This window comes from Aethalodelphis obliquidens, unplaced genomic scaffold (genome assembly GCF_003676395.1).
Source record: "Aethalodelphis obliquidens isolate GAN/ISIS:26980383/991018 unplaced genomic scaffold, ASM367639v1 scaffold49, whole genome shotgun sequence".
NCBI lineage: Eukaryota > Metazoa > Chordata > Mammalia > Artiodactyla > Delphinidae > Aethalodelphis > Aethalodelphis obliquidens.
In genome coordinates, this window is record NW_020837993.1 from 2,993,754 (window position 1) to 3,008,473 (window position 14,720).

General features: G+C 39.6%; 1 protein-coding gene across 8 annotated transcripts in view; it reads right to left on the reverse strand.

Annotated features, from left to right (window-relative positions):
• The window catches only part of AKAP13 (A-kinase anchoring protein 13), a 344,114-nt gene that overhangs the window by 239,375 nt on the left and 90,019 nt on the right, over positions 1-14,720 (reverse strand). For all 8 annotated transcript variants that reach the window (XM_027083133.1, XM_027083132.1, XM_027083131.1 and 5 more), the window contains exon 2: positions 7,225-7,268. In XM_027083133.1, coding sequence (XP_026938934.1) covers positions 7,225-7,257 — 33 coding nt within the window. In that variant the 5' untranslated portion in view covers positions 7,258-7,268. The remainder of the gene's footprint in view (positions 1-7,224; positions 7,269-14,720) is intronic.

Sequence of the window (14,720 nt, forward strand, 5' to 3'; positions counted from 1 at the left end):
CACCTCATTACAAAATGTGCATTTTAAACCAGGAGGTAGTATATGAACATGAACTCTTGTTTTTAAGGAGTTGTCATCCAGAAAGGTTACAGGTGATGCAAATGAGTGTTACACCAGTAGGTGAACCATTCACAGAAAACCAGAAAATGAAAGGACTACAATGAAATCCTATCATACACCGTTCATTTAGGTTCACAAATGGACTTTGAAAATACATTTTTTTCTCCCCAGAAGCAATTCAACCATGAAAGAATATAAAAACTAAGCAGAAATTTTTAATTACACTGCCCTTTAACAAATGAGAGCCAAATCTGCTTTAAAATGTTCCTCCGTTCAAGAAAATCCAATTTACATCTAAAACACGGATCTTAAAGATGACTACAGAGTACTAAAACTATTTTTCCTCAGATGGGCAGTCCAAATTACTATGCTTAAACTGCCTGAGAATCCAGTCTGCCCAGGGCCCACAGCTCCACATTAGGATTAATCCAACATCCCTAAGAGGCCTGACCTGACCCCAAGCCACTGAAGGCTCTGAAGTTCAGAGTACACTCAGAGGTGGGTGCTGTGCTGGGCTTCAGACGTGATGAAAGGCAGGCCCTAGGGAGGTCACCCAATGGTCTGTGAAGTGCTTCAAGATCAGGCTTTTCCCTGTCTCCTCCCTGAGTCTCCAAGCTCATCCAGGAGAGGACGCACCCCGCCCCCCTGCACTCTTGAATCCCCGCCGCCATTTTTTCTGTTCCCCACACGTATCAAGCCTAGCCCTCACTTTAGAGCTCTGCACTTGTTCCCTTGGGCTAGAACACTGTGCCAGGATCTGCACGTGGCGGGCTCCTTCTGGTCATTCTGGTCTCAGCTTAACTGGCCGCCCCTCAGAGGCCTTCCCTGACCACCCAGCCTAAAATAGCCTCTACTCAGGCACAATCACATCACATCCTATTGTTTTATTTACTTTCATTAAACTGTTCTTCCTGATGTTTTCTTGTTTATGATTATCTGCCTTCTTCTCACTATAATACAAGTACCAGAAGGGCAGGGACCCTTCCATTCTGTTCATGGCTAAATTTCCAGCATCCAAAAAGGGGTTTGCACAAAGCGGGCACCTGAATGAAAGAACTCCCCAGCTCCAGCTCAAAATTCACTTCCAGTACTAGTGTGTGATTGAAATTTAACAACTCCAGGAATAAAAAGTCAAAGACTCACATGCAACCCAGATTTCTGGAACTCCTTCCTCCTCTCTTGAGTCAACTTTGCCTTCTCTGCCATAGTCCACTATCCTAATTCCATCCACTCTTATCCGCTCAAAGGACTCATCTATTCTCAGAGTCAAAAGTACCAATTTCTTAAAAATAACTCAAACTCTCTCTAGTTCAAAATCAACTTTCTTACTCCATAGCTCCGAGCCCACATCTCCCGCTGTAATCAGGACATCAATATGCCCTTCAACATGTCTAAAGAACAAAGTCATCACCTTCCTTCTTTTCCACATCTGGCAATGGCATCAGCTGTCATTCACACTCAAGTCCTCAATCAACTATCATTCATTCTTTTTCACTCCCCGCATCTAATAAAGTATTTAGTCCTACTGCTTCTTTTAAATATTTCTTGCATCTGCCACCGCCTCTCCATTTTTACCGCCACTAAACAACCTAGGCCCTCCCCACCCAGAGGGACCCTAGGAAAGCTATCAACGTTTTTACCACTGCCACCCAAAGGTCCTACAACTGCGATTCTCACACATGCACCTGGCAGTAATCAACATTTTTGTAGAGGCTGAGGGAAAAACCTGACCTGGTAATGTAACTACCCTGCCTAACACAAAGGGTGTACTTGTGGAATCACAGAGCTGACAGGCGAGGAAACCAAGGCACAGCCAGGTTACACTACTGGCAGCTGAAGTTCCAGGTTCCGCATGTTCCACTGTGAACAGTTCACAAAAATAACTCATTACAACAGCTTCATTTAAACACTCAACAGTACTGCCACCTGTACAGTGGGACATTTCTTACATTTTAACTATGGCAGCTTACTGTGGACACATTTTTATTCAAAGACTAGTTAAGATGATTATTTGGAATATTTGGAATCCAGCCTATTTTTCTTAACTTTCAGGTAAAAGTTCTTCTCAGGATCCAGTGTTTTTCCTTATTAACTAGCAGTTTTCTCTCTTCTGTTGATGACATGTACCCCTAGCACATCTCAAATATAAACTAAAAGAAAAACTTCAACACACTCTATTCTTTTGCTTAGTACTTCTTTCTCTAGGTGCAGAGAATTGACCCCCTTACCAACGGACTGTCCTGTACAGTTACAGTAGTGCCCCCATCCTCAGGGGGGTACATTCACCCCCAGTGGATGCCTGAAACCATGGACAGTACTAACCCCATATATATTTTTTCCTACACACACACACCTGTGATAAAAGTTTAATTTGTAAATTAGGCACAGTAAAGAGATGAACAATAACTAAAAACAAAATAGAACAATGACCATTATACACTATAAAAGTGATGTGAATGTGGTCTCTCCCACCCTCTCTCTCAGAATATCTTACTGTACAAATTTAATGCCTTTTCCATCTTAATAAAAGAACTTATCACATACTGTGCCTGTAACTTTTGCAGTTTGAAGTGTGAAAGCAAAACCAGCACGAATCTGTTTTTCCTTCCTCACAATTTCATGGATAGAAGACTCATTCTTACCATAGATCTTAGCAACCTCAGCAAACAAATTTTTTTCTTTCATTATTAAGTCAAGAACCTTCACCTTTTCACTTAAGGAAGCACTTCATGGCTTCTCTTTGGCATATCTGAATTGCCAGCATCACTACTCTTGCACTTTGGGGCCATTATTAAGTAAAATAAGGGTCACTTGCACACAGCACTGAGATACTGCGACAGTTGATCTGATAACCCAGACGGATACTAAGTGTCTAGCAGGCAGGACACACTGTACAAAGGGATGATTTAAATACGTCCCCTACAGGACAGAGCAGGATGGTGTGAGATTCCACCATGCTACTCGGAGCAGTGCACAATTTAAATTTTATGCATTGTGGGACTTCCCTGGTGGTCCAGTGGTTTAAGACTCCACACTTCCACTGCAGGGGGCACAGGCTCGTTCCCTGGTTAGGGAACTAAGATACTGCATGCTGCATAGCATGGCCAAAAATAAATAAATAAAATAAAATTAATGAATTGTTTATTTCTGGAATTTTCCATGTAATATTATCAGTCCATGGTGACTGCAGGTAACTGAAACCACAGAAAGCGAAACTGTGAATAAGGGGGAAACTACTACACTTTTCTTCACCCAAACAGTGTAAATCCCTGAGACTTGGCTTAGTTCACTGAAAATGGAGTACACTGTCACTCTTTAAAAAGGGATAACCAATTGCCTCAGTAAGTATTACTGCTGATCGACATATTTGAAATCTGAAATTTAAAACAGTCTTCCCCAGTAGAGCCTGCCCAACTTCATTAAACACATAAATCATATATAAAGCACTACTTTATTAAGTATATTCCCCAGAACTGATGTCTAAGAACCTTGCTTCCCTAACAGAACGAAGCTTTTTTAAGCTTCATAGGCTTTACAGTGGTTTCTATGACCAAGCCCAGAAAATACAGATTTAAATCACAATTTACCGTCATCGATGAGCTGTGTGACCTTATCACAGTATCTTCAGAACTCATTTCCTCATCTCTAAAACGGAAAGGTTGAAGCAGGTATTACCTGAAGTCTCTATTAACTCTAAAGTTCTCAAATTCCATGATGAAAAGTTCAGAAAACTTCTAACTGATCTCTCTGCCTCTACTCTCTCCTTCTAAATTATCCAGCACACTACCACCAATTAATTTTCCCAAACTACTACTGTATTAGCTTTCTATTGTTGTTACAACAAATTACCACAAACTCAGAGGCTTAAAAGAACACAAATTTTATTATCTTACAGTTCTGAAGGTCAGAGGCCTGAACGACTTTCACGGGGCTAAAATAAAGATGTCTGTGTTCCTTCCAGAGGCTCTGAGGAAAAACTGTTCCCCGGCTTTTCCCAGCTTCTAGAGGTGGCATTCCTTGGCTCATGGACCCTTCCTCCTTTCTCAAAGCCAGCAGCGTGGCATCTACAAATCTCTGACTCCCTCTCTCACTTACAGGAATCTTTATGATTACACTGGGCTACCCATATAATTAAAGGACAATCTCCAGTTTCAAGATCCTCAGCTTAATGAAATCTGTGAAGTCCCTTTTGCCATGTGAGATAAACATTCACAGGTTCTGGGGATTAAGACATAGACTCACTTGAGGAACCATTATTCTGCCTACCACAACTACGTAGTTATATCAGCCCCCTGATCAAACGCTTTCAATGGCCAAAAGCAGACAGAGACATCAGAAGAAAACTACAGAATATATCTTTTATACAAAGACACAAAAATCCTCAACAAAATACTAGCAAACCAAATCTAGCAACACACAAAAAGGATTATACACCATGACCAAATGAAATTAATCCCAGGAATGCAAGGTTGGTTTAACATTCAAAAATCAATCAATGTAATTCAGTAATGGAATGAAAGAAAAAACCCACACAATCATCTCAATAGACAGAGAAAACGTTCAACAAAATCCAACATTTTTTCACGATAAAAATACTCAAATTAGGAACAGAAGGGAACTTCCTCAACCTGATAAAGGCATCTATGAAAACCCACAGCTAGCAACATCATACTAATCTTAATGGTGAAAGACCAGATGCTTTCCCTTTAAGATCAAAAACAAGACAAGGATGTCTGCTCTCACCACTTTTATTCAACTCTGCATTGGAGGTTCTACTCAGGGCAACTAGGCAAGAAAAAGAAATAAAATAAAAAGATTGGAAAGGAAAAAAACTATTTTCATCATCTTGGATGTAGAAAATCCTAAGGAATCCACTAAAAAAGTACTAGCTAATAAACAAGTTCAGCAAGGTTGTAGATTAAAAGATCAATGCACAAAAATCAGTTGTATTTATATACTAGCAATGAGCCACCTAAAAATGAAATTAAGAAAATATCATTCACAATAGCATCAAAAAGGATAAAATACTTAGGAATAAATTCACAAAAATAAAAGGCATGTACACTGAAAACTACCGATATAAATCACTGCTGAAAGAAACTGATCTAACGAAGGATGACCTAAATGAAAGGAACAGAATTGAGTGTCCAGAAGTAATTCCTTACACTTATAATCAATTGATTTTCAACAAAGGTGCCCCAGAAAATTCAACGGGGAAAGAATAAAATTGGAGGAGTACCAAAAAAATTGCTGTTCACAGCAGCATTATTCAGAATAGCCAAAAAGTGGAAACAGCCTAAATGCCCAACAGCTGAGGAGTGGGTAAATAAAATGCAGTAGGTCCATATAATGGAATATTATTTGTCAATAAAAAGGAACAAAGTACTTATACTTACTCTAACATACACCTTATATACATGATGCTAAGTGAAAGAAACCAGTCATAAAAGGCCAGGTATTGCATGACTCCATTTATACGAAATTTCCAGAACAGGTAAAACCATAAAGACAGAAAGGTGATAGTGGGTGCCATGGGCTGGAGGAGGGGGAATTGATGAGTGGCTGTTAAAGGGTGCAGAGTTTCTTTGGGGATGATAAAAATGTTCTGAAGTTAAGATAACACAACTGTGAATATACTAAAAACCATAAATGAGTGGATTTTATGGTGTGTGAATTTTATCTCAATAAAGTTGTTCGGGACTTCTCCAGTGATGCAGTGGTTAAGACTCCGCGCTCCCAATGCCCGGGTTCGATCCCTGGTCAGGGAACTAGATCCCACATGCATGCCACAATTGAGAGTTCTCATGCCACAACTAAGAAGCCCATCTGCCGCAACTAAGACCCGGTGCAACCAAATGAATAAATAAATATAAATATTTTTTAAAAAAGGACTTTAAGAAACAAACCAAAAAATAAAGTTGTTTTCTTAAGTCCAAGATATTCAATTCATGTGCAAACCCACTGGTGAACATAATAAATTGTCTCCAAGTAGTCTTGAAAGAAAATATGAACATAAAATATCTTCTAAGAACACATATGTTTTTCTTTGTATGTTACATTTAACATAGAGATAAACTATGGAGCATGATCACATGAATGCTCTATGATAGAAAGGTATATGACTTTAATTAACCCGGCATGGTTAAAAATAAATACATAAAATGAACAGCCTGTTTAAACACCATTAAAAGCTCCTCAGCGGTCACAAAATAAACTCCGCGCACCTTCTTGTGTGCTTTCACAACTAAGCGTCACCCACCTCTTCAGACTTATCTCCCATCACCCCCAACACAAATTCAGCAGGGCCAGACTTTCCACTACCATCCTTCCCCGCTCACTGAACAACATGCTCACTGCCACTCATCCCTCTACCATCTGGTCTGTGTCTTGAACAAATTCTGAGGATTTTTCAGCCAACGAAATGACCCTTAATCTTCAAGACCTGACTGAAATCCTGTCCATCAAAAAAGGTTTTTTCACGTCTCCAGACCATACCAACCCCAAACCCTCCAGCCTCTCGCAAGTCTAACTATCCATACCTCTAAGCCAGCTCCTCACCAAACAGGCACTTTCCACCACTCTGATTCAGATAATTCACTCTTACAACATTAAAAAAAAAAAAAAAAAAAAAACACACACACACACACCTACAATTTAGTTTTTCCAGCCTCGATTCATTCATTTATCCGTTTCATCTTATAATTCCCTCACTTTAGGGAGATGATACATCAGCTTTCACCCAGATTCTTAAAGTAAATAGCACTTTTGCCAATGAAAGAGTGCCACCTAGTTGTGGCACAGGGTAACTGACCATGGCAGTAGGAAGCTCTACATACTAGTTTTACAGAAATGCACTGTACGTAAAAATAAGCCGGAGTATCATTTGGTAGGGCAATGCAATTATTTTATACACGCATCTTATCACCACGATCAGTCTATCTCACAAGTCTTACGAGCATTATTTGTTCTGAGCTCAGTGCCATGCATTATTATCATTTAATATTTACTAAATCAAATTCAATTTCTTAAGTGTATTAGGCCAATAAATTCATGTGTAGACGGTTAAAAATTCCTTTGATAATCACATGAGAGCATTTTTTGAGTTTATCATAAGAATTAAACAGCAAAAGTTAAGTATAAAATGAAATCTTGCGATTTACTCACATATAATGGAGCTTGTTGTGGATTAAGTTTCATGACCCAGGACACTGAAACAGAAAAGGGAGAAATAAATGAGAATAAAATTAAAAGTTATCGTCAAAAATCTAAAACCTTCCAAAAGTCGTAGATGTCAAGCAAGGTTACAAAAGCACAATCAAAAGTCTGAGATTACTGGATGCCCGGCTTTCCTTAGAGGTTTGGGGAGGCAAGAAGGTCAAAGATTGCAGAATGCCTTGTAGCCCCGATTCCATCCTTTCAAGTGGGGAGAAAGATTTTCTGATTGAAAACTAAAGACAAAAGGCTTCACTGTCATAGAAGAAGTTTCAACAACAAAACCAACAGGATATTAAAATCAGTTACCAAAGCAAGAACAGCGTGCGTGCAGTTATACTTTTACATAATCCCCCAAACTCACATAATGCTACCTAACCAGGGATGCCCCCCAGTCTCACTGGGGCGCTTAGGGTAGAAGGGTTCGGCAGACCACTAGAGAGCCCTCTTCCTCTCAACCCTCCTCTCAGAGAAGGGGGGCTACTGCTGGCCTCCAACAGCTAGAAGTTGTCACTTTCCTCAAAATTAATAGCTGGATTCCCTGTGGTTACCTGCACTAAATGAATTCTCACAAAAATCTTAGGAAGAACTTTAGAGGAGACTTCCAGCATTACATAATACATTTGTGAATATTGAGAATAGCATGTTCTTAAAAGTTTAACTTGGTAATTTGACCAGGATTTCCTCTAAGCCAAAATGATCATCGTCCAGTATTGTGTACTTCAGAAGGGCAGGTCTTTTGCCAAATACAATGAATTTGAGAATAAGCTGATCCCATCTTCACAAGAGTCAGAGAAGCAGACCCAAGTGATTTCATTATAGTCAACTTCAAGTGTCTTACCCATGATAGGGGACTGGATTAAATTATTATCCAGCAAAATAAAAAACAACAGTACAGGAATGTCATTCATACATGCAAAAAAAGATAAAATCCCATATGTGGTATTATACCAGACCAGATCACAAAAGCGTAACAATTAACTGAAATCCCAACAGCATAAACTGGAGGTTATCCAAGACCAAATTTTAGAATAAAAAGCAATGCCTTAGCAACCGTGCATAACTCCAATAACAGAATCCTCTCAATATTAAAATTCTCACAAATCTGCCAGTTTGGTCAGGCTGTGTGTGTCTGAGGATCAAGGCTCACCCCCAAAAAAAAAGTTAACACACACCTGTGGAAAAAAAAATCTATAACCAGGCTCCTAAGCACAATCACCTCCAACCAGCAGGCCACGGGTTTCACTGTGTTCTGCTGGAAGACATGCTCACAGCCAGGAAGCCCCCGCAGTGACTGACCACCTCCCTGCCTGCCCCGTTCATCCTCTGGTCTACCAGAGGATTGTAAGAGACTTCCCAGCTCAGGGCACTCTTTCCTTTCTGCCGGCCTTCATTTAATGGTTTTGTACCCATAGGTGCTAAAAATCACCCGCAAAAATCCACACTGAAAACCAAGCTTGAGAAATGTAGCAATAACCAATGCTTTTAGTAGAAAAATAGAGATTTCCTGGCCATCAGATGCAAATAGCAAGCATAGATTAAAAAAAGAAAGACTGAAGATTGAGTACTTTCTCAACGCATTAAATATCCATTTAATTTAAAATTAAGCTCCCTGTGCTCACTGGTCTTTTAATCAGCTTTCCAGGTCGTATTCAGACTTACCTGGGACAAAAGACTAAAAGAACCTATAAATTTCTGAACCAATTTGCCTTAACTAACTTCTGAAGTGTTCCTGTCATCCCAAGCAGAAGAAATATCAGGGGAAACCAAAACAGGAATTAACACTTTGTAATCCATAAGGTTTGGAGAAATCCACAGAGACAAACTAGTGACTTAACAGCCCTCTGATGCTTCTTGATTTGCCAAAAAACCTAGAATGACGTGTATAAGGACCACAAACATCAACTTATCTGATGTTCCCACTGCATTTCACGAAAGATCTGGTGAAACTCACTTGGCTCTAAGGGCTGATGCCATCTGAACTGTCTGCAATCATGAACTTGCCTAAACTTATTTCAAAGCCAAACCCATACAAGTTATTCTGATATGAGGATTAAAGAGGGACGACAAAGTGTCTGTCCACTCACACTGGTCAAAGGCACAGGTCATTGTTGTGTTGGCAACACAGCCGTTGAAAGAATACATCTGTCAAAAGTCATAGAGGTAATGACCCCAGAAGCACAGGATTGGTAAATTCACATTGCCTTTAGGCTTCTTCAATGCTGACACACCAGGGGAAAGCGAGGACTAACATTTACAGAGCTTTATATCCAATATAATTTTTAATCCCCATAAAAAGATATTATTTTCTCCCATTTCATTGGGAGGGAAAAGTTCTTTCAATGATTAAATCATTTAATATCAACATCAAGAGGTGGGAGAACCCAGTTTCAAATCCCGTCTGACGCCACAAATTGACTTGCCCTACGTCTAGCCCTCATTCTACAAGCAATACAGACTCTCTTTGACTTTGTTAATTCAACTGTCACTGGGCGTCTCCCATGTGCCAGACACCGTACTCAAGGCACTGAGAGTACAGAAGCTTCACAGAGCTTATTCTAGGAGTAACACAGATAAATAAAGCATTAAAATAAACGGTTTTCAGAGAGTGATTAGTGAGTGCTATTGAGAAAAATAAAACAGGGAAGAGGGAACAGGAAAGGAGTAGGATACAGTTTTAAACATGGTGCTGAGGGGAGGCCTCTGTGAGGTGACTTTTACCCAAAAAATGAAAGAGATTAAGAAAGCTAGTAATACAGATAATAGATGAAAGACCCTCAAACTGGTCCTAAAACTGAAAACTCAGAGTCGCGATGCTAAACCATCGAAAACTTGCTACGTATAATGCCTCAACTTATTTCACACATTTAAACAAACTTACTTTACTTACTTGAGAGCTGTGTTCTACAAAAAGGAGCATATTACAGGAAGGCAGTCTTTTGGGTCAAAGTAAATGCACTTAAAAATCAACGTATACACCAAGACCAATTTGGAGATCACTGGACTCTCTGCTTTGCCAACAGAATTTTTATCAAGCTTTCCCAAACGGAAAATTAAAGAAATGCACTATGTCCATCCAATCATTTCATTAAGGAATTTTAAGAGAGAAAACCCTGGAATTTCTTCCTTACCCAATAACTAACTAGTGAGTGACCTTGCACAAGTTCACTGGGTTGCTTCCATGTAACACAAGCACAACATGTGACAGACACAGTGGGACAGTAAAGGCTGCATGCCATTTGAAAGAGACCATGAAGAAAAGGAACTATCAAAACTCAAAGATTTAAATGATGTGATTTTAAGTATGTTCACCAACTCTGCCACTCAGTAGTAACCTGCTACAGTTCTGAGGAGTCATAAATTCAGGGGGTGTGAAATAATTACAAGCACAGTAATTAAGTATTTTTATTCTTTCCACATTTTGCATTTTATTTCAAAATGCTCAAAGGAAAACCAAATTTAATAGCTTGCTATTGTATAAATGTCACACGTTCACTTTATGTCAAAACAAGAGTCAACCAATTTTAATGCAACTGTCTCAATTATATAAATCTACACACTCCCACAACACCCCCATGCAAGAAGTCTCAGGGTGCTGCTGATTATGATTAGACTTTGTGCTGATGATCCCTTCTTGCACTTTAACATAAACTATCACCATAGGGTGCAATGCACAAACCATCATCAGGATGTACACCAGTTTTGTACCAACATTAACAGCAGCAAAAGTTTTGGAATATTTTGCAATTCACTCTACCTGAAAATGACTGTGTAGAAACTCAGTCACTATACAGGATCACAGAGAAACTCAAGCAAGAAGTGATACGCCTGTTTGATTAGTTTGGGGGAAGTAAATGAAAGAAAGCACTTCCACCAACCAATGTGCCTGAGCAAACGAATGCAAAACCTTAGAAGCTACAAAAAAAAAAATTTACACACCTAAATAAAACTTGGTGTCCACAACAGGTGTCAGCAAACATTTTTTAAAGAGCCAGATGGTAAATATTTTAGGCTTTGCAGGTCATATGGTCTGTGCTGCAATATGTAAATGACTTGGGTGGGTCCATGTTCCAATAAAACTTTATTTACAAAAAGAGGAAGAAGGCTAGATTCAGCCAGTGGGCCACAGAATGCCAACTCCTGGTCAAAAACTAAAAAAAATACCTCTTAATAATTCAAAGAAGCACTATGCCCTCGCTCAACAGTTTTATATGTCTCAAAGAATATTTTCATCTAAAAAACCACTTCTCAATACAGGAAAGGCATAGGGTGTGGCACAATATTCTCTAGATGAGAAATCAGATTAAATGGGTAGGCATCCAAGTTCTTTACTAATGAACTGTATGAGCAAGTCACTTAACTTGTCTGAGTCTCAGCCTCCTTATGTGTAGAAAGGGCATAGTAACTGCTGCCTATATTATGGAGTTGGTGTAAGAATCAAAAGCAAGGGCCAAGTACTAATGTAGAATATGTCTCCAGGGTATACTGTGTGAATAGAGTGAGATGCCAAACAGTATGCATAGTATCCTCTTTTTGTGTAAGAAAGGGGGAAATAAGAACATATATTCATGTTTGCTACTATCTGCATAAAGAAACACTGGAAGGATACATTAGAAACTAATAAAACTGAATATGAAAGGTGAGGGTCACAGGGTAGAAGAGGATGTGGGTGGGAGAATGACTTCTTAATAAATCTTTTTATATTGAATTGAAAAAAAGAAAAAGCGCCAAGTAAAGCACTTAAGCACACTTGCCAGGCACAGAGTAGAAGCCACTGTTCCTTCTTCCTGGCAGAGTTTCTGGGTCTCAGTGGAGACTACCACATAAAATACTTTGAAAAGTATAAATGGTTAAATGAAAGGCTTCAGGTAGCAAGAGATGCATTTCTGTCTTAAAACACGTGGTGGGTAAAGCAGAATTGCAAAATATAACAAAATAACCACAGAAAACGATCTGGAGGAACAAATACCAAAATGTTAAATGTATGTATTTCTGGGGATTACAGGGAATTTTCATTCCTAAATTATCAGTTTCTTAATTATAACTATTCAAACAATGAACAGATATTACTTTTGCAATCAGAAAGGAAACATTACACACAGCACATCTGGTTTAAGTCCCTGGTCATTCAGTGTATCGCAACTGACCTAGAAATGAGTAAAAATACCTTTTTTTTCCTAAATGAAAACACTGAATAAATCTACAATCCTTACTAAAGGTCCCTGGAGCTAATAAAAGCAAAGCAATTAAAACAAGAATGTCTGCACCCATACGTTTGTAAACTTAAACCAAACTCACTATTCTTTAGCCACAGCCACACAGTACACTAAACAAGCCTTTAACAGGTGCTCCACCCTTAACGAAATGCCCAAGGGGAGGTGGCGGGAGGGGGAGCAAATCACAGGCCCCCCTCAACACCATATCAGGTAATTATACTGCAGGCTGCAAACTCCCTTGAACCTGTGAGAGTGGAGATCTCAGCCCATTTCCTAAGGACCAGCTGTCTGTCTCTGACAAACCTATCACTTCAATTGGTTTTTGCAAATGATTTTTGTCATCCACAACAGGAAAGCTTCTAAATCCACAAAAAAGATGTGCAGCCCCCAGTCTCATTAGGAGGAGAACAGCTGTTTGGGACACAGCCAAGTGTAAACAGAGTATTTTTACCTGCAGGGTACTTCCATGGCAAAATGTGCTTCAAATGAATTTCCCTGGCCAGAGACCCTGCTAAGACTGGGCTACAGTAAACCCTTCGAAACCCACAAACATTTGGGGCGAGGGGTAACATGGAAATGACAATGCATACTCTGGATTCTTGCAAAACAGTCAACATTCAGGTCTTCCTCAAGGAAAATAACAAGATCCAAAGACTCCTTCCTTCATTCCTAAGGAGTCTGGGCTGGTGGCTATAAACATGTTATGAACTGGTTGAGGGTGGGAGCCAGGAATTCTGAACAATAGAAAAAGAAGCACAGTACAAAGAGTAGACAGACTCTTCCTGGGGAGGATGTCAAGTTATACAAAAAATATAGAACACTACATGTACGAAATACATTTCCTGAATTAGGGACTGAGGAAATCTTACAGAAGCCTCATAAATGTCCAAGTTCTTCTGAGATGCACTGAGCTTCCCTGGTGGCGCAGTGGTTGAGAGTCCGCCTGCCGGTGCAGGGGACACGGGTTCATGCCCCGGTCCGGGAAGATCCCACATGCCGCGGAGCAGTTTGCTCTAAGCAGTGATTCTCAAATCTTAGTGCACATGAGCATCCACTGGAGCCTTCTTAAATAATGCCGACTCTTGCCTGGTCCCCTCCCCCCACTTCCACCATCAGAGTCCAAATCAGACCAAACCTTGTGATGTTTCTGCTTTGAAATCATGGCCCACACTTTTGGAAACAATGGTGTTAAGATCCATAACACATGTCTGATTCTCTCACAGCACAGTAAGCCTTGCTCTGTCCCACCGTCTCATGACACAGTACTTACTACACACCAAGAAAAAAGCAAAGCACTAGTCGGAATTGGGGTGAGATGGGAAGAGGGGCCTAAAGCAGGTAGTCAGGACATGAAAAGAACGAAGAATCTAACAAAGTGCAATACTCACAGTAAAACAAAAGGATTCAGCAAACTAAGACAAAACCCAAACAACAAAACACTAACACCCACATTCGCTCATTTAATTTCTTCTTTATCAGTGCTGCATTACCCAATAGGCAGAATGATCCTGAACTTAGGGCAAACATACACACGCAAAGTAATTATCGTGGAATAAAAAAATCAGAACTCTTTCCACGATAATTAATTAACTAATTAAAATAATTAAGAAATTAAACTTAATTTTAAAACTCTGACTTTCTTACACTCATCTTAGAGCTTGCTCTAAAATTCATAAGGGAGAGTACACCATAGTCTTTTTAGAGCTTAAGGCCTCCTTTTCTTTATATATGTATATAATTTCTGCCTGGCACATAAAGACTCAATAATGGGAGATAATCTCATATTTCTGAGCCCTTAGAATATTCCATGTACAGCTGGATGCTGAGCTTTAGGGATAAACACCACGTGGCTGGTACCAATTTCATAAGTGACACATATTAAGTAACCAGGTAATTTATAGTACAATATGATTAAGTGCAATAATAAAAATTTTACAAGGATCAGGAAGGACCTATAAACTCTCTAGAAGGTGGAGGCCCAGACACAGCTTACTGGAAGAGGCCAACCCTGAGGCAATTTTCACCAAGTGGACATAGAAGTGTAGTGCAGAAAAAACTGCATAACCAAAGACAAGACAGCACAGTAAGTTCTTAAGAACAATACAGAAGAAATGAGAAGTGCAAGCAGGGGATGATGGGAGAAGTCAGGAGAGGCACTCATGTAAATTCACATGCCTAAAAGCTGCTTGGCCTCAGAAGCCAAGGAAGGAAGACAGAGAAAATATACAAACC